This window comes from Clarias gariepinus, chromosome 6, assembly GCF_024256425.1.
Source record: "Clarias gariepinus isolate MV-2021 ecotype Netherlands chromosome 6, CGAR_prim_01v2, whole genome shotgun sequence".
NCBI classification, from domain to species: Eukaryota; Metazoa; Chordata; class Actinopteri; order Siluriformes; family Clariidae; genus Clarias; species Clarias gariepinus.
This window is the reverse complement of record NC_071105.1, coordinates 6623262-6644602: the sequence shown is the minus strand read 5'-3', so window position 1 is coordinate 6644602 and position 21341 is coordinate 6623262. Positions and strand designations below refer to the sequence as shown.

Below are 21341 nucleotides of genomic sequence, written 5' to 3'. Positions count from 1 at the left end.
TTTTTCTTTTAGAAATGAGCCTGCTTTTACAGAATAATGCATAAAATTGTGTCAGTGGCGGCTTCCTCAATACACTCGAGTAATGAACCAAAGGGAACAAATTGAATTTGGAAAGTGATGCTCATTGCCGAGCGCAAACAGAAATTACACACTCGCTTATAAGGCCGCTTCAAGGGCTTAGGTTTCATTTCAGAGAAGTTATTTTTACAGACTCTGGTTTTCCCCCCTCCATCATGTGATCCCCCCTCCACTACTGTATGTGTGTGTATATATATGTATATATATATATATATATATATATATATATATATATATATATATATATTATATATATATAAAACTCATATATGGAAAAAATTGTATCCCTTTAAGCACATGCACATACTATACACACACACACACACACACACACACACACAAAGGCAGACGCATAGCTGTTGAATTCCCATGGGGCTGTTTCTTCATTGCCCCTGACAGTACCCTTTATCTACTGCACATATGGTGCGGTTTTGCTTTCCACTTTACATAAGGCATTTCAGCGATCTGAACATGCGGCGTCACGTGACTCTGCGAGAGCAGGCTCATTACAAGACAATACTAAAATATTGTTGTTGGTTTTTTTTTAAACACGCAGCTTTATGAGCTCGGCTCAGTTTCGTTAATGAAAATAAACGATCATTTATTAAACAAGAAAAATCTAAGTGTGTGTGTGTGTATGTATGTACAGTAAGAACATTTACAGTACGTGAGTATTGCCACTGCCTTAACTTTCAATGCTGTGTTTCAAACGCCACCCTGTCTCTGATTGCCTACACTGGAGAATAATATGCACTGACCTCAATCAGAGGGAATAGACATCCTTGCTCTCATTTCTCCTCTCCATCAAACATAGAGGAAAAATACCTGTCAGTCATTTCACAAAGAGCATTTTGCTAAACCATTCATTATTAAGTTCAAACGTTCTTCTGATTTCATACAGCTGCTGAATAATGCAAAATCCGTACTGTTCTATACAGCCAACGGTTTTTAATTTATTTATCACTAGCCAAATATCATGAGCCTTATTCCGACAAAAAAAAAAAAAAAAAAGATCCATAAAAGAACATCCAGCAGGAAATTAAAATACTGATGTCAGATCAGACCATAAAAGTTTCAAAAATAAAGTGCTCGGCATATTTAACTTTGTGTCCTTGATTTCGTTTTTCCAAGATGGCAAAAAAGTGGCCACACTAAAAGCTGATTAAGACCTAAAGCATCACCACCGGCAGATGGTTTATAAGGCTGTTATGAGGCTAATTAAGCCATAATTTACATTTTTTTTCTTTTTATTAGATAATATCAAGTCGATTGTTGTATTAAAATAAAGCATCTACTGTATAACATTTATTTAAGCAATTTAATATTCATAATAAACTTTCTTATAAAAAAGATTTCTAAATTCACTTTAAAATAAAGAGTATTGAAAAACTTTCGACTACCACTGAACTTTCAGTACATTCAAATCAAACAGGGACTGTTTCATAAGTGCATTAGTGTAGCAGGGGATTGTATAGAGAAATACAGGGAGTTTTTACTCTCATAACTGTGTTCTGTTATTCTGTATAATCAAAAGTCCCAGTTTGACTTGAACGATGCTCCTAGATAGAACACTTTTTTGCCGTGATTGTTTGTTGTCTTGATTTCCAACTTGAGTCCCAGGAGTAAACTGACTTTTTCACCTCTGCCTGCTTCCTACGTAGGCTGACTACGGATTTTTTTCATTATCTCTGCATGCATAATGACACGCGATTCGAATATTAAAGGCGTGCTGTTGAAGAACGATAATCAACAAGAAGTTGGTGTGATAAAGTTCCTCCTCATTTCCACATTTTATTCCTATACTGCATTCTGCTGAGGCTAAGCATACGTAGTTATTAAACAATGACCCATCTTAGATATTATTAGGTCCTGCTTATACACTAATTAGTTCCTGTTGTTAAAACAGCCATGTAAAAATGATGAAAATGGGCCCAGCGTGTACATAAAGATTAGACTTTATCCAACTTCTGTTTAAACTGCAGGAGAGGAAGGAGGGGGGAAAAAAAGCAATGTTCTTATTTTCAGTACCATTAAAATGAGTTGCAAAGTGCTAATGTGACATTTCATTGGAGGCCTATTTAATCTTAAAGTTTTTATTCCTCGGGCAAAAATTTTAGCTGAAATCGCAGTGCATTTCCTATCTTCAACATTGATTTACATGTACACGTTTGCTCCTATTCACCAATTAGTATGAACACAAAACTGCACTTTTTAATACAAGAGGGCTATAAGTAATTCATATTACATCATACACTGATCAGACACAGCACCAACACCGCCGCCGGGTGGATTGAATAACATCGATTCTCAATTATAGACCAGGAAACCAGTGACAGGATTACAGTATGAGCACCCAAGACTCAACCATGCCAGGGGAGACCAAAGGCCAGTCTGATTCTACAGAAACGCCCAAGGAGCACAGATTGCTGAAAAGAGAAAGAGAATCTGGCAACAAGAGAATGGTATCAGAACACCCAGTGCATTACAGCTTGTTGTCTACGGAACTTAGCAGTCAAAGGTTGTTGATTTGGCCTCCAGGTTCCTCAGATCCCGATCCGATTGAGCACCCATGAAAAAGCACCTGACAAAAGTCTAATCCGTGGAGGCCACACCATGTAATCCACAGCACCCAAAGGATTTACCAGTAACGTCCACCAAAGCACACCCCGAGAGGTCTAGAGGAGTCATGACTCGAATGGAACCTACACAATATTGGGCTTAATGTTTGTCATCTTAATGTTACGTCTGATCGCTGTATAATACTAATGCGTTTCTCATTTCATAGACACGTTTAGTGTTTTACTTTAAACTGGCTCCCTACAGTAGGTCTCTGTGCTGAGCAACTTGATGTTGACCTTTTGGCTGTTTTCCTCATTTCTGACTATGGATTTCTTTCATTAAATCTGGACGCATAATGGCACTAACTTCAAATATTAAGATGTTTGTAACTAAATGTAAGATGAAGTGTTTAATAAACCAGATTCTTAGTCCGTCTATGCGTTCACCTCCAGCTCTTTATGTAGTCCATGGGAAAATACTAATAAAAACAGACTAAAAAACTTTATACCAAAAAGTGTAAACAAACTATATTGGGGTCAATAATAATGATATGTGGATGGGATTACATCTACACAGAGACCTGGGGTAATTTCCTATTTTATAGGTGCCTCTCCTGTGTGATTTTATCACCATCAGGATCGACCGTATCAGTGTGTGTTTCACTGAGAAATACTAAAACTCAGCAGAATGGTCTACCTCTCTTCTGCAAACTTATAAGTGGTCTACGTGTGCCTGTACATGACTTTCTATGCACGTCTGGCCTTGTATTGCGTTCTCATAGTGATGGCATTAACCAGGATATTAAATGTTTCCCGAGTTGCAAGACAAAAAAAAAAATGTTGGATTGTACAAGTGATTCTTTTCTCTTTTGCAATTAGTGTTTGATTGTATTTTATTAATTTCTTCCATTCGTGTTCTAACATTGGATTACCACAGAGTGAAATAACAACCAGCGTCTTTTCTTTGCTTTAACCACTTGGACGGCATGTTGTGGACGAAGCATGATCATATGGCCATGTGGCACAAACATCCCGGTTCACACAATGTTTTTTGGCAGTATTTCAAACCAGAATTTACGTCCATATAAAAGACGGCAAAGCGGAGACTTAACTGGTTATAAAATCTAAAGACAGCCGGGGATCACAGGGCCTTCGACTACTGAACAATACAAGAATAACAATACACACAAGAATCTTCTCAGTAAAAAGCATACAGTGTCTCCATGAATCTCCTCGCACTCTTCACATCTACGTAATGAGATCACGACATGGTCGGCCCAAACTCATGAAGGGCATTAAGAGCTTTCTCAGCTCGGTGCGTTCTATCTAAAGATCTGATTAGCCCTTTACAGTGCGATAGGGAAGAGTGTTATAAGTACAGTAAGTCCTGAGGTGAAAGGCACTCATGAAATGAAAAGCCTAAGGTGATAAATCACGCTCTAAAGCGAACACTTACACACTCGGAGTGGAGATGAAGAAGAAGAAGGAGAAGAAAGTAAAAAAAAAAAAACACAGCAATCTTGAAGAGCGTTGTAAAAATAACCTCTCTGAAATGAAACCTAAGCCCTCGGAGCGGCTTTATAAGCGAGTGTGTAATGTCTGTTTGCAGTCAGTGATGAGGAGTCACTTCAAAATTCAATTTCCTGTCTTAGGTTTATTAATCGAGTCTGTTGAGGAGCCCACGGCTCTACGCGTGTTCAGTTTAATCAATAACCTAAATGTTTCATACACTTCCTGAGTGCCTACTTAATGTGTCGCCGTTCTGGGCATCCATTAAAAATTGCCATGAGTATGTGTGTGGGTTCTGTGGAGAGCTCGACCCGTCGGCTTATTAGGCACAAAACTCTGTACTGTACCATAGTGTGCCGTTTCACTTCGGCACCGCACTATTTCATGTTTTGAGTCAGCCTATTTGTTCCATGTTGTTCAAAGCAGGATGCGTGAGACGTAGTGAGGACAGTGTGGGCAAGTCGATATTTTTCTAGGACTAAACGTACGATAAAGACGTTCGGACCAAAGACTTGAAAAAAAAGATGCTTTGTGGGAACTATAGACAGCGTGATCCACATAAAGACCCAGGGACAAAAGTCAATGATTAGGCTGAAGACATCATAAGCGCTGTGGAGGCAAGCACAAGACCATTTTTTTGAAAGTGATGACATAAAAAAAAAAAAAAAAAATGGAGTATGGGAATGGAGTGACCAAAAAAATAGCAGTGTTTTGGGGACTAAAGATATCGTCGGAAATGAAAACACTGAGGAGACCAAATAGCTAGTAGGCAATAAAGAAACTATTAGGGTAAAAAAATCTAAATGTGTGTGTGTGTGTGTGTGTGTGTGTGTGTGTGTAAGTAAAAGAGGGAGAAAAAGAGAAAAAAAAAAGTCCTCCCGACCCACTGTCATGTTCAGTCCCCACAACTACAGTATATAATGCATGAATGCATGGTCCTCACAAGTGTTTGTCATATTTGGTCCCTACAAGTATACTGTAGTATGGTGTGTGTGAGAGACATTCTGTCCCCAAATATACTGTACAGGTGTGTGTTTGGTGCACCAGATGGAAAATGCAAAAGGTCCCCACAAGTCTCTGTCACATTCTGTCCCCACAAGTACAGTTTACAGGTCTGTGTTTGTGAATTTCATTGTTGTGAAGTCAGCGTGAAATGTCAGTAAAATCAGGCTATCACTGGGAAACGAGCACAAATGATGCATCATAAGTCTTCGGGGCCAAGTTTGTTGTTCCGGACTGAAACTGGGGAAGCAGAGTGTGTGTTCAGCAGTGCTGCAGTGCTGAAATGTGTGTGTGTGTGTGTGTGTTCAGTTACAGCTTGTTAATTGGTGTGTATGGAGTACATGACAAAGTAGTGATGAGCCTCAGGCTGCACTGACTAACATAGCAACACACACACACACACACACACACACACACATAAAGATGCATAAGGAGATACTGGAACACTTGGTGAAAATGAAAGGAAAAAGAAAGAGAGGAACTGGGTGGAAAAAAAAACAAAGGAGTGAAACAGAATCAATATATAGTAAGCGTAAGATAAGACAGATGAATAGAATTTAAAAGAGAAGAGGTGCAAAAGATGAATAGAAGAAGGCCAGTGATGGGGAGAAAGTAATGGGAACTGAAATAAGGAATGAGAAGAAAAGATTAAGGGATTGTGTAAGAGAAACAACAAAGAGGACAGGTATAATAAGAGACTGCAAGAACATGAAAGCATCAAGGGGAAAGTGAAGAGAACAAGGGCACGGGAAAGAGAGATGGAGTGAGGAAGTAGAGGGGAAAGGCGGAAATAAACAGATGATGCTTCAGAGTAGGGAGAAATGTGACAAAGAAGGAAGCGAAAGAGAAGAGAAATGGAGAGAGATCGAGCGAGCGTAGGCTGATGTAGAAGAAGAGAATGGGGTGATAGAGTGAGCACTAGAGACAGGAAATGAGTGAGAGAGGGAAAGAGAGGGATTGAGAGAAACGAGTGTGTGCTTTGACCTGCTGAACTGAGTGAACAGAGTCATTCACAATGAGTGCAGCTTCATCTCCCGCTCCGACAGCATGCGTGCGCGTGCGTGCATGCGCGTGCGCGTGTGTGTGTGTGCATTCGCTATAGTGTTATATCAAGCACAGAGTCATACGCAAAAGCATGTAGTGTGTGTCGAGGCCATGAAATGAGCAGTCAAGGTCACACTTACCACACACACATTCGGCTATGCAATTTCAACTCCTTTATATAGTTTGTTTGAATACATTTGAATATAAATGTGTTTGTAATGCTACACACCCACAGATAAAACACGACACTATTGAGAGTCAAGAAATCCGTAAATAGCTTAAATATTCACAAAGCAAAGTGTTTTCATCTGCCAAATTGAAATATTATGATGAAAGATGTAACAATGTTTGGAAAAAAATTAAAAATCCCCATTCAATATGATTTTTTCTAATTCTAAACAAACATCAAAGTATTTGCTCTGTGCTGCCTGCCAATGAGTAAATAGTTTAGATTGCACCACCTGTAGGATTATACATGAACTGCAATATTTAAGCGCCTCTAATGCATCTTCATCTTCTACTGTATACCACTTTGTCCTGTGTACAGGGTCGTGGGTGACTGCAGCCTATCCCAGGAGACTTGGGGCACAAGGCGGGGTATAATCTGTAATGGGGTGCCAATTCATTGTAAGGCACACATAGACACAAATACACACACACACGCAAACACACACAATATAGGCAATTTGGGAACATAATTTAACCTAATCTAAATGTCTTTGGACTATGGGAGGAAAAACTGCAGTTTGTTAATTTTAAACTGAAAAATGTATTGATGAACTGAATATTTATCTTTATTTATCTTTATTTATTAAGCAACTACCTGGACCTACAGTATAATCTTAATTTATCCATTTTCACCAACCACAGACTAAAATTCATGAGTTCACCTGAACAGTCAGCACGAATGGAAAGCACCTACCAAAAATAAACACACATCTTCACCCAGATGTATGCAAGGCCTAGTTTTCTACTGTCTCCTGTATCACCCTGTGGGGTCAAATACCATAAAACGGCATTGCTAAACCGGCTATACTGCTAAACCAGATATTGGCACCTTTGAAATACGCCTCGCATACAGTATGACATAATCTCTCCGCACACCTTTTCTAGTGCATTAAAAGACGATTTGAGAGTCAAGCACAGAAAAAGAGCATCGCCAGCAAGTGCCTGTTGAAAACCGATAACTATTATCAGAGTGCCGTAAATGACACGCATTCGTCCTGAGTTGTTTTCCTATAACAAGGGACAGAAGGGTCATTTAACCAAAAAGCTTAAAGAACCATGTTTCAGAAGCCTTGCATCAAGGAGCTAAAAGAAGAACTCGTGAAAACTAAACACGGATTTGAGTCTTTTAGGAATCTCAACAGGGTTTGAACAGTGATAGCAGTGATGCAGGTGAAGAAATACAGTAGAGTTTAAGTAACAGTATTTTTTTAGCCCAAATAACGCCCGTAACTGTGATAAATACTTTACCCATTTTATTATTACCATCACTGAAGTCCATAAGAATGGAAAGTCTGAATGCATATTTTAAAACAGCATTTTTGTTGCCTATACAGTATATATATATTTATGATAATGTATATAAAACACCAGAAACACCAGGATGCAGCCTATACAATATCACCAGAATACTGAGGTGCAACTTTGTTAGTCTCAAGATTTTTTTTCCTAAATATCCGGATTCAATCCTTTTTTTATTTACATTTTCATTACAATTCTTAACAAACTTATAATAATAATTTGCTCCCAATATGCAAGATGCTGTGAATAGTTTAGAGTGTGCCACCGGTGGTGCTACTGTATAGACGAACTGCTACAGTTTTGTACCACAAATGCATTCATATGTAAATGAAAAACGATTAAAAAAAATAGATTTTGGAATCAGTGTGGCGATGCATGAACTGCCACACAAAAGAATCGCAATATGTAACTGGATCATAACAATACTAGAGCTGCACGATTAATCAAATCAAAATCCAAAGTCCAGGCTGTAATGTCTTTCAATGTACACATAGTCAGGAATTTATGCAGGGCTTGTCAATAATTTAATAATTATTATCGGGACTGTGGGAGAAAACCAAAGTACCACGAGGAAACCCAACAAGTACAGGGAGAACATGCAAACTGCACACACACACACAGACCCTTGGGGGGGCTGAAACCCGAACCATGGAGGGGCAAGGCAACAGTGCTAATCGCTACGCCACGCTGCTGTGCCGTCTGATTGTTTAGTTAATGGTAATGTGAGGTTTATTTTTTATTTTTATCAAATCATACAGCTTTATTAAAAATATCCACTATCGGCAGCTAATCTAAAAATGTTTCATTTAGAGACTCTGCATGAGAATTCAGATAAAACAACAAGACATTTCAACTAAGACAAATAGATTTTATATATTTGGACCCCAAATCACAATATAAAAAAAAAAATCTAATATGAAAATACATATTTTGGTATTTATTTTGACCAAAATGCTAATTTACATTGTTTGTACACTCAGCTGCTAGCTTGCTAGCTAGATAACAAAGCAGATCAAATCCAAAAAAATATATATATATTAAAAGAATTAGTTTTTAAATTCAGTATTTTAAATGTTCTAAAACTATTACAGTAGGTAAAGTGTTAATAGCTATCTAAGTATAAGTGAGGTGCCCTGTGTCCTGCAGTAGCTACCTACAGTATGCTAGCATTGTAGATTCTAGATTTGACTAGCGAGTTAGCTCAGTGTTTCCTGACAGGATGATATCAAATAAACAAGACTTTATGTATAATATCTTTTCAAACTGGAAGGACTTTAAAGTTTTTATTTACATCGTAAAAAAAATAAAATAATAATAATAATAATCGTCTAGCCAGTGGCTGCTTGCATAAAAACCGCATTAAAACCGAAATGGCACTTTTGCTTCCGGCTTGTTGGCTATAATGGCAACGGCGCTATTTTTACACACGACGTCTGAAGGAGCTCCTGGAAATAAACATCAATGACGTTCGTCTTACAAGTACACTTGTAACGGTCCTTTCAGTAAGCTAGACAAAAAAAAAAAAACGGGTCAGACTGTGTGCTCCGTTATACACAAGGTAAAAGAATGCCATAAATAGCGATGAACAACAAAGTGAATATTAACGCAGCACTATGGATTAATTGAAAGTTGCTGTCTCGTCATACTGACGAATGTTACCGTGGTACCAGACATGCCATGTTTGTGTTAGTCCTATACAGAAAAATGCAGGCAGCCCGTTGTCTCAGGTATCTTACACTAAACTGGGGAAGGAGTGTGAATGCTGTGTGTGTCTCTGGGGAAAAAAATCCTTCAGGGGAGGATGCTTTGCTGGAGCAGGAGCTTCGGAGCGCACTGTTGGCTATCTAGGGCTCTAACATGCACATCTGTGGAATACACACCAGAGTGCAATATATACACACATGTTCATACATACAGTACGCACAGACAGTACTGTCGACATACACACTCTGAGTGTCAGAGATGATTTTATGTAAAAAAAAAAAAGAATAAAAAAAAGAATAACTGGAGCATTTCGTTGTGCATCTTACACACTTAAGGAAATTATTCTGATTCTCTGTTCGACGACAGTTCATTTGTTTGTGTGTGTGTGTGTGTGTCTGTCTGTTTATGTGTGTGTATGCTTTTGAGTAGTCAAGCCTTATCACTTACATCTGCGAATGCCATTATCAATCTGCCATGCATTCAGACCTTCATTAGCCATGAGTTGCATACTGAGTTGAATACACACACACACACACACACACACACACACACACATGGCCAAGAGACCTAACAAGATAGAGAGAGAAAGAGAGAGAGATAAAGAGAGAGAAAGAACTGGAAGTGGGGGGTTCTGCTCCTCTCTTCCATCTCCTTTGGCACACACACACATACACACACACACACACACACACACACACACACCGCACGTTGGCCCAAAGCCAATCCATGTCTTATGAAGCAACAGTGCCACCTAAAGGTAAAAATATCCCTCCTCCCTTTCTTCGCATCATCCCTCCATTCTTTCCTCCCCTTCACCCAAGCTTCCTGTCAATCTCCTTCCATAACATGAGATTATTTGTGCTACATAACAAGCATCCCGTTCTAATGAGGCTTCAAAGAAACGGGATTAGATGTGTTCTTTGAGACTTATTAACCAGTAATCCACTTTGGACCAGATACGGTTCTACCTTAATGGCTTAGGTTAGTTTATGTGAATATTCATGAAGCTTTTGCGTAGCTTTCTGCGTGTGTGCAACAGTTTGCTAATTATTCAGGAGGGTCGTGCAATGTGAATAAGTCGGAGTGCTAGTAATTACAATAAAAGGTCACAAGTAAAGGTCACAAGGGTACAGTTACAAAAAAAATAATAAAGGAAAACATTACTGCAACAGGTTATCTTTTGATGGTACTTGCAAAGATATACTCACATTTAGTAAACTGCTAAATACCTATTAATAATGGATAATGCAAGGGGTCTTTGTATTAAAAATGTATTTTTTAGGTGGTAAAATGACATCGGAGTAGACAGGCTAGAAAAAAATGTTTCTTTTACAAATTCCGTGTACTGTTCGCATTCCACACAGATATCCAAGTTTCCTTCAACTCACAGCAACTAACGAATTATCATTGCCTTTAATTAGACATATTTAAATAAAAAATATTTAAAAAACAATAAAAATAAAGCAAACTAAAACAAAACACAATCACATGAGGAAAGTCAGACAAAATGCAAAAGAACACTTTCCGAATCGAATCACACACATTGCTTACATGTTGCTTTTTGGTACAAAGTAGATGTGTACACCTATTGGTGAGACTTCTGAAATTTTTAATTTAATCCTATTTGTAGAGGATGCATGCATATCAGATGAGTTGGGCTAGTAGCAACTGGGCTAGAACTGGCACTTCAGTATTGAACAGGGCGACTATATGGACTACTTATAGACCAGTAAAAGTGTTCTTTTACCTGTCTGTTGTGTAAGGTCCCTCCTTTTGTCTTGAAGCCTCCTTGGGAGCTGCACTCCGAGGCACTGAAGTGATCCGAGCTAGTCGACGAGCGTTTGGAAAGCGTGTCGCATCCCCCGACGAAAGTGTTGTCGAGGGGCAGCTCCTGAACAACGTGATGCTTTTTCCCCGAAACTGGAGTGTCGGCCTTGACGTGAAAAGCCGACTGGGGTGAGGCTGACTTGTAGTGCCTTGCTAAGTCAGGGCTATTGGGCTTGAAGGTGGTAGTCGGCGTTGTGTTCCAGTCAAAGCGTCCGATCCCTGGCTCCTCGAGTTCAGCTGGGATGCTGATGGTGCCATTGATGGGTTCGTGAGCTGGATCATCAGGTTTGTTCTCCTCGATACTAACGAAGTTAAGCAGGGAGCTTTTGGGTGACTTCCTTTTCTTGCGCTTTTTCTTTTTGTTCTGTTTGTTCTCCTGGTTGGGCGACATCCACTCGGCACCTTGTTTCTTCCTTTGAGCTGCTTTAAACTGGGAAACATGGCGGCAACGAACCAGGACGGTAATAAATATCACTACGATTACCACCATAGCACCTGTGACAATGGCAATGATAGTTTTAAGGTTGTCGACGTTCTGATATGTTTCGCTACTGTCACCGATATTCCTATCCAAAGGCGTCTCCATAGTGCGCCGGATAAGGTCATTGATAAAAGATGAATTTCCGACCGTGTCATTGATGTAAAGAAAAACAAGAACTAGAGTGTGCAGGGACTTTGGATAGCCGAGGTCACTAATGTTGACCACCAGACGATGGAGGCCAATATCCGCAATCGTGGGTTTCTCCTCTAATGTAATGTTTCCCGTAACAGGATCAATCCTGAAAAGTCCTCTGCCATTACCACTAATGATAGTGTATTTTAATTCGGCATTCATTCCTGTATCTCCATCCACAGCAAAAACCTCAGCGACTACGGATCCCGGAATAGCAGAAAGTGGTACAAGTTTAAAAGAAGTATTTGATGGAGGGAAAATGACAACGGGTGGGTTGTCGTTGACATCAATGACATTGATGGTGACTTTGGCAACTGACGAACATGGAGGACGACCACCATCAACAGCCCTTACGTCGAAGGTGTAAGAACTTTGTTGCTCTCTGTCGAAGGAAACATTTGATTTTATAACTCCGGAGAAGGGATCAAGAATAAAGTTTTCGTTATCATTGAGTATGGAGAGGGACACCTCTGCGTTTTCACCTGCATCTGCATCTGTGACTGTAATCACTCCTACTGTACTATACTTAGGCAAGTTCTCAGACACAAAGAATTGAAAGTGATTGTGCGTGAACTTGGGGCTGTTGTCATTTTCATCTAAAATGGTAACTATCACAGCTGCCTGGCTCTGCAAAGCCCGGGTGCCGTTGTCTCTTGCTGTGACGGTGAAGAGAAACCTATCTTGATCTTCTCTGTCAAAGACCCTCGAGGCGGTCAGCACCCCTGTTTTGCGGTCCAGATCGAAGAAGGAGGCATTGGGTCCGAGCTGGTAGACGATTTCTGCATTCCTCCCACTGTCTTCATCCGTGGCACTAATGGTTGTTAGGAAAAGGTCACGCTGGTTATTTTCCATGACTGACAGTTCGATAACAGGCTGACTAAATATGGGTGGATTGTCATTCTCATCCTCCAGCTTCACTTTTACCAAAGCGGTCTGGTTCAAACTAGGCTTTCCGGAGTCAGAAGCCACGATTTTAAAAATGTACTCCTTGGTCCCTTCGTAATCCAACAATGCTGAAGTTTCCAACAAATACTGGTTGTCATAGACAGCTTTGAGGTGAAACGGCACGTCCTTTTCAATAAAACAGATCACCTTGCCATTGACATCGGTGTCCTTATCAGAGATGGTGATAAGAGCTATTTTAGTGTTAATGGGGTCTTTTTCAGACAGCATTACGGTGCCATTAGTAGGACTGATAATGTATCTCAGGTCTATATTTGGAGCATTATCATTCACATCAGTCACATTGATTGTTACAGTCGCTCTTGCTGGACTGGAGCTTCCATCACTCGCTAAAACTGACAGCTTATGAATTGCAGTCTCTTCCCTATCGAGTGGCCTCTGTACTGTTATCAGTCCGGTCGTAGCATTTAGTGCAAAGAGTCTCCGTGTGGCTGGAGAAACTTGAGTTCCAAACATGTATTTGATTTCTGCGTTGGACCCAACATCTGCATCCGTAGCCTGGAGCTGTACAACAGAAGTCCCGACTGGAGAGCTTTCAGGTATGTGGACTTCTATTTGGCTTTCTTTAAAAACTGGACGATTGTCATTGACATCAGTGACTAAAACCTGAAGAATGGCAGTGCTGGACTTCTGTGGATTTCCACCATCCTCCACTTTGATTTTCAACACATGCATGTCTTTTTGCTCCCGGTCCAGATCCTCTTGGACAATCAGCTGTGGCCACTTTTCTCCTTCCTGCGTCTCGACAATATCCAAGCCAAAAGTTTTCTGCACATCCACGAGTTCATATTTGTGGACGCTGTTGGATCCCATGTCGGGATCGGTCGCAGAGGGAATGGCAAAGCGGCTGTTTATGAGTGTGTTTTCAGGAATGGAAATTTTCATCAACGGAGAAGGAAACATCGGAGAGTTGTCGTTGGTGTCCTTCACGATGATCTTGATTTTGATTAGTCTGAAGTAGTCGTTAGGCAGGATCACCACTTCAATCTCGAACGAGCACTCGGTATCCTCGAACGATGGGCCAGGACAGAGTTTTTCACGGTCTATGCGGTTCGAGGTGGTAAAAATCTCTCCTGTGTTGCTCATTACTCTCAGTAATGGGTTGTCCCCGGCTTTCGACACCAGACGGTAAACCAGATTGTTGCTGGCAGCATTCATATGGGAGATGTTCAAATCCTTTGGTATATTTCCAATAAGTACGTTCTCTTGCAGCTCCTCACGGATCGAGTAAATTAGCTCTTGGGCGATGGCTGGATCCAGCCACAGGCAAGCCACAAAGGTTGCCAATAGGTAAAAATCCTTTAAATCCATGACAGCACTTCGAATGTCTTTCCTCTGCTTGATTTCAAACACTTATCCTCATTGCAGTGTGGTCAGAGCCATGCGTTCAAGGAAACCGTGCCTTTCTCGATAAGCAGCAGTCGAGCATAATCCTAAAAATAAACATTAGAATACAGGTTTGATAAATTAACCAGCTGCATCAACTTATTTGCTGTAATCATTTTTTGTGCATGTACATTATGCTTTGCATTTTACTGCATGTATTTACTAAATAATGTAAGCGGTCAGTGACATGAAGACTTTCTAGGAAAAGAGCAAAAAAGGAGCACTCCTAATGACTCGTAATCAGAAAATTGCATAAATGTCTTTATTAATAATAAAGCCACAGTCATTGCATTATCCTGTTATAACTGGTTTACAGGCTTTGACTCTGAATAAGGAAAAAATAATAATCTCTGCTTCGTCTTTCAAGGACCTTTCGCAGAATTTGCAGCAGACGCCTGTAAACATGCGAGGGCACAAATTGTGCATTAAGAAAAACAACAACAACAATCAAACAAACAACAGAACGAGCAAGCACAACAACAAAACATCAATGCGAATGGGGATTAAAATCATATGCATAAAATAATAATAATGACATAAAAAGGAAGCATTGCCTTCTTACCCTGGTATACGTGTGTTAGTGACTCTTGAGGTCGTGCATAGTGAGTGGGGGGAAAAATCCTCTTGATTCGCACGAGCTCCGATATTAAAGCCCTCCAGTGCTAGTTATAGAAAGAAAAAAAGAAAGAAAAAGAAAGAAAATCCATGCATCATAAAATTGTAGCATTCAAAAGGGGATTCAGAGGTTGAGATTTAGACCAAGCACCTGTTTTGCACAGATCCCATATTTCATCCCAGCACGAGAGAAAAAGAGAGACTCAAGTTCAATCATGCATATGAATGCATTAGCTCCCAGATGTCTTATAGTCTTTATTATTTGGATATTTAAAGAAAAAAAAAACAAGCAAAAATGAAGAAAGAATGCAAATCCTCGTGCGGTCGTCCGGGCAGCGCGCGCGGTAGCGCGTGAGGTAGCGCGTGCGGCTGTGTGCGCGCGCCTTAGCGAGCGCAGTGAGACAGACGCGGCAGCTCTCTCCTTCACGCGACTGGCATCTCTGCCTCTAAACTTAGAGTTATGCTCTACCAGGGGCGTGGCTTAACACGGCAAAGCCACGCCCCGTGTCATCACATTGGCTCACGGACGCACGCAGAAGCCCAGCCGCGCGATGATTGGCTGGAATCGGTGTCACTACAGACAAAGATGAAACAGAGCTATATGGATGCTGCAAGGATGCAGCACTAAGAACTCACTTCATTTATTCACTCATTATACAGGATCTGTTCATTATACCTGTCTGAGTATCAACACTTATTTGTACCCTTTTTTAATCTTAAATATTTCGTTTTCAAATTTGTGCAATTAATATGCATGCCTTTATATGTGTGTATATAATATATTTGTTTATCTAGTGCATGAATAAATCATGCTTCCAGGATTAAAGACAGTCTTTTACTGAATCACACACTGAAATAAAATGCAGTAACCTGTGCGTGTGTGTGTGTGTGTGTGTGTGTGTGTGTGTGTTGCTATAGTAGATGTGTTGATCAACAGCGTCCCCTACAGGAAGAAATGTCCTGCTCCTGCGCCTGAGTGCTTCATCTGGATCCAGACACGTGCCAAGGCAAGGTTTATTCTAAGGCTTCTGCTTTACCTTCACTAAATGTGTAATGAAGAGCAGAATCAGTTCAGTTCAAAAAGGCTTTCTTGGCATGCATGAATGTTACCAAAAAAAAATCAAAATACATTGATGCCAGAGAAATTATAAAAGATTGATTATAGTCTTAATATGAATAACATCAATCTGAATGTATAAACATATATAAACATTATAAATAGATTAAATATGAAAGAATAACATAGCAGGTAAACAACATAAAAAATGCATCAATATTAACAACAATAACAACAATTATCAGGTAACTATCGGAACAATGGGGACGTTAAATTGTAATTAGTTAGGCTTAGGGATATTCAGAATGTGTGCAACTGAGACCGTTAAATGTGCAGAGTAAGGTGCTGGGGCCTGCATTTTATAGAAACTCTCTTCTAACGCAGCTGATAATGTAGAGAGAACCTTTAGAGCAAACTCAACTTTACATATCTGTTAAAAATTACCATGCATTAAATTTGATTTGTTTTTATATAGGCATTTAAACTGATTCAGATCTCATCTCAAAGATTGCTTCAATTCTCTTCTTTTTCGAGCCAGACAGTGATCATACAGTACACCAATTAGCCATAACATTAAGACCACCACCTTATATTAATTAGTTACCCCTCCTGCAAGCAAAACAGTGATGCACTGTGTTTTTACATCTTTCTATCACCATTAGCATTAATCCTTTCATAAATTTGATCTAATTATGCTTCAATTAAAATGGATTATACAGGCCAGCCTTTGCTCCTCATGTGCATTGGTAAGCCTTAACCACCAATGACCTTGTTGCCAGTTCATCGGTTTTCCTTTCTTTGAATCACTTTTGGATAGGTCCTGAAAACTGCAGACCATAAACATCCCACAAGACCTGCAGTTTTGGAGTTGATCTGACCCAGTCTAGCCCTCACACATTGGCCCATTCCAAAGTCACTTAAATTAATACACTTGCTTATTTATTCTGCTTTCTAAACATCATTTTCAAGAAGAAAATGTTCACTTGCTTTATAATTTATCCAACCTTTATCCAACCTAGGTGTCATTGTAATGTGACATGTAACTGTATCTATGGTAGGTGGTCATAATGTTATGGCTTATGGGTGTATGTTGGCAGTCATAGAAGCCCATTTTAGCATCTACTCAAGTTCAAGACAAAAAAAAGAAGGAAAAAAAAAAAGTTGTACCAGTTTATCATATGTTACACAATGTGCTTAACGCTGCAGTTACCCGCGCACTTCTGAATATGGATCAGCCACTAGACTGTATTGTTCAACTTGAAGATGAGTGCTGCTGGTCCTACCTCAGTAAAACCTTTCAGTATTCTGGAGTAAACAAAGACTCGTATAAAACGAGGCATCTATATCGCCTCTTCAGAAATAACTTGAAAGAGCATGTTGAGGAATGTTTTGCGAAATTGCTCAAATTACCTGCCTTTATTTAACGTTTAAGAAAGCTAGCCTGTTTTCTTTGCTAACAAAACTTTAGATTAAGTTTTTTTTCATAGGTTATCCTAAATGGTGTAGATACCCCATTACAGTTCTAGCTAATGGTAATGCATTTATATGATTTTTTTTTTTTTTTTTTTTACAGATTAATTAAAAACTATGTAGCATTAGTCATGCATGTGACAGCGTACTTAGAGAGGTTGAATTATGGTTTCAGGCAAAACCGCAGTTTTAGATAAAAGGAGCAGTTTCTTTTCACAATAAAACATGACATTGCCTAATTTCATCATATAAATAATTTTTAACATGAGTGCCTTTAGATGTAGCAAATATTTCACTCACTTGTGAATGTTTTAGACAGAATATGTCAACTTTAAAGTATGTTTTATTTAAATAATTTTCATATTTCTAAACCTTTACTAAAGTATGAATAGCTATTTGTATCATTTTATGTATGAGACGTTGATGCGATACGATCAATGTTCACCTGGAGGAGAAAAGAACGGGGAAAAAAAAACGTTCTACGATATCTGATATATGTCATTTCTTCTCTAGTGAATTATTTCTGCATTATACACAATGGAGACCGGGTAAATACCTGTGACAATTAATTTTATTCACATCTTCATGTCAGTGGTTTTAATATTATGGCTAATGAACTGGCTTCCTATCACTCAAAAAAATAAAACAATTGACCACTGTAGTAAATAAGAGCACAAAAAACTTTGTACAATTAAATTCTATCATGCTCATGTTTCTTAGTACTTTTTCTAAGTCTGGGTTTAATATAAAACTGTGTAGCAAATACACAGGGTGTTCAAGTCAAACCAGGACTCAGAGTATGGTGGTGAGACTCTAAGTTATAATAAAATATTTGAATGGTGCAAATGTTTTAAAGAAGGTCGTATGTTTGTTAATTACTAATTGTCGCCGACTTGCGGAAAAGAAGACATTTTTCTGTACACACAATCATCCAAAATTTTATTTTTCCCACATCCCCTGTACAGTCCTGACTTTATGCCATTATCACATATTTGCTCCAATAAGGAGTTCCTGGGAGGCCAGCTTTTAAGAAGTGAAGCATGGTTCTGGCGTACTGAGAAAACCTCCTTCCCTGATGTTTTCCAAGCACTAGCGATACTTTGGGATAAGTGCATTAGTGTAGCAAGGGATTATATAGAGAAATAAAGGACATTTTTAATCTCATAACTGTGTTCTTATATTTTGCACAAACCAAAGTCCTGATTTGACTTGAACGCCGCTGCTTCATGTTTGAAATTTTAATAGTCTAAGCACAATTCATTTTATATTAATCTGTCCAAATTTAGATTTAGGTTTTTAAAACATTATGTTAGGGCTTCGGGACAAGCAAAGAAGCACAGATATGCCAAATGGCTTATTTGTAGATTTAATTGCCTCCATTTCAGCCAATAAGCCAATGATGTAATGTTTTGAGAATAACTCACATTCTTTTAAATCTCATTCTTTTTTGTGAATTTTTAATTCAGATTGTAGAGGCACTCCATATTTTTTGTCCTCCAGAGGTGAAGGTGTGAATCATGTGTGTCAAAGCACCGTCCTTCAGTATGATATTCAGCAGAGAATTTAGTAGTAATTGAACATTGTAGTTCTTTTCATCTAGAATTAATAACAGTTAAACATAAAGTAATACAATTCATCAAAATAGCCTTTTATTTAAAATAATAATAATAATAATAATAATAATAATATACCCTTTAGTGGAAGGCGGCACAGTGGTGTAGTGGTTAGCACTGTCGCCCTGCACCTCCCAAATTCCAGTTCGATTCACAGCCAGGCTCGATTCCCATCTCTGTGTGCATGGAGTTTGCATGTTCTGCCCGTGCTTGGTGGGTTTCCTCCGGGTACTCCAGTTTTCTCCCATGGTCCAAAGACATGCAGAGTAGAGCATTCCCAAATTGCCCCCTTTGCAGCTATGACATCTTCAACTCTTCTAAGAAGGCTTTCCACAAGGTTAAGGAGTGTGTTTATTGGAATTTTTGACCATTCTTCTGGAAGTAAATCCATTTGTGAGGTCAGACACTGACGTTGGATGAGAAGGCCTGTCTCGCAGTCTCCACTCTAATTTATCCCAAAGGTGTTCTATCGGGTTGAGGTCAGGACTTTGTGCAGGCAAGTCAAGATCTTCCACACAAAACTCGCTTTATGCACTGGTGCACAGTCATGTTGGAACTGGTGTGGGGTTGTTTTTTAGCAGTTAAGCTCGTCCCTTACTTACAGTGGAAGGAACTCCTAATGCTTCAGCATATTAAGACATTTTGGACAATTTTATGCTTCCAACTTTGTGGGAACAGCTTGGGAAAGGCACTTCCTCTCCCAACATGACTGCGCATCAGTGCACAAAGCAAGGTCCATAAATCAATGGATGAGTGAGTGTTGTGAAAAAACTTGACTAGCCTGTACACAGTCCTAAAAATTCTCATAAACACACTTTAAACCTAAAACTTGTGGAAAGCCTTCCCAGAAGAGTTAAAGCAGTTATAGCTGCAAAGGGGTGGGGCCAACATCATATTAAACCCTATGGAGGATTTAATGTTAATCACGTTCATATGCATGTGAAGGCAGGCAAGCAAATACTTTTGCCAATACATCAGTGTATATAACACACTATAATGTCATAGGGCTTATGTCTAATAAATACATATGACTAGATAAACTGCAAGAATAGCTCCTAATTATACATCGTGCATTTTTTTAAATCCATGGATGCATTTTTATAGGGTGACCATGTATCAGTTGTTGGGTGTAACACAAACCCTCAAGCCACCAGTTCATACTGTAATGTCTGGTTTAGTAATTTAACTGCTGGATCTATTAATCCTTTCTTGGACTGAATCATTAAACTTAAATTTTAATTGATGACTAAAAGTCTCACTTTTAAGTCAATCCAACTTAACATCACAGTTTCCTGCCTACAGTTTATTGTGTTGTCTCAAGAATCTTGAGCAAAGCCACTGATAGAGAAATTAAGTCACCCTACAACACTGCCAATTCTTCAAACTGTTTCCTAATTAAGCCTATTTGTAAAGATCTTTATCAAAGGCATGAAATTTTCATATTTTATTGGCAGATCTTGTCGCTTATTATATGTGTTTATTTTCAGAAACCAAAACAAGCTGCTATTAAAAGGAGAACATGTTAAGCTGAGGATGAGATTGCTGGAAAAAAGCAATCAGAAAAAGATATAGGGTAAACTGATGGATGGAATAAAATGTTCACTAGGAACGTAGTCAACAGTGGGGTTGTATGATGCAGCCTGTCATGAACTTCCTCTCTGAGGTTACTCTTGTTATCTTGATGATAATTGTTGGTCTTTTGTCTTCTCTTGTCCAGGGGGTCAACACAGCGGACCATACCATCAGCACAACAACTTGGCATAGGGTTTTACGCCCTTCCTGTCGAAACTTTTCCATTTCATCTGGGCTTGGGACTGGCATTAGTCTCCAAGATGTTTTATTCCTCTTTAACCAAAAATTATTTGCCATATAGGGCATGCAACTCCGAGTATTAATTTTGTGGATGATACACTTCATCACTTGTGATTTATACAGTATACAGTATATGTACAGTATAGGATATAATTTATGCCCAGGCTGACATGGGCCCAAAGGCCAATCAGCCCGGACCGATCCCTTAAAAAAAAGTAAATGTAGCACAGGTTGTAAAAAAAAAAACTCATGCAGGCCAGAAAAAAGGCACCAGAACACCCAGTGCCTGACAGCCTGCTGCATATGGGCCTTAGCAGGCAAAGAGTTTAAGGCCACCAACCCAGCATTCAAATTCCCCAGATCTCAAGCTAATCAAATACCCATGGGATGTGCCAGACAAACAAGCCTGATCCACGGAGACCCCACCCCGCAACCCACAACACCCAAAGGATCTACTGGTGATATCCCAGTGCCAGACACCATAGCACATACCCCTGGAGGCC

General features: G+C 39.3%; 1 protein-coding gene across 2 annotated transcripts in view; it reads right to left on the bottom strand.

Moving 5' to 3' along the window:
* LOC128527235 (protocadherin-9) overlaps window positions 1-15132 on the bottom strand; it is a 217276-nt gene extending 202144 nt beyond the window's left edge. For both annotated transcript variants that reach the window (XM_053499620.1, XM_053499621.1), the window contains exons 1-2: window positions 14834-15132; window positions 11170-14318 (exon numbers count right to left, since the gene is read on the bottom strand). In XM_053499620.1, coding sequence (XP_053355595.1) covers window positions 11170-14196 — 3027 coding nt within the window. In that variant the 5' untranslated portion in view covers window positions 14197-14318; window positions 14834-15132. The remainder of the gene's footprint in view (window positions 1-11169; window positions 14319-14833) is intronic.
* Between the last annotated feature and the right edge of the window lie 6209 nt (window positions 15133-21341).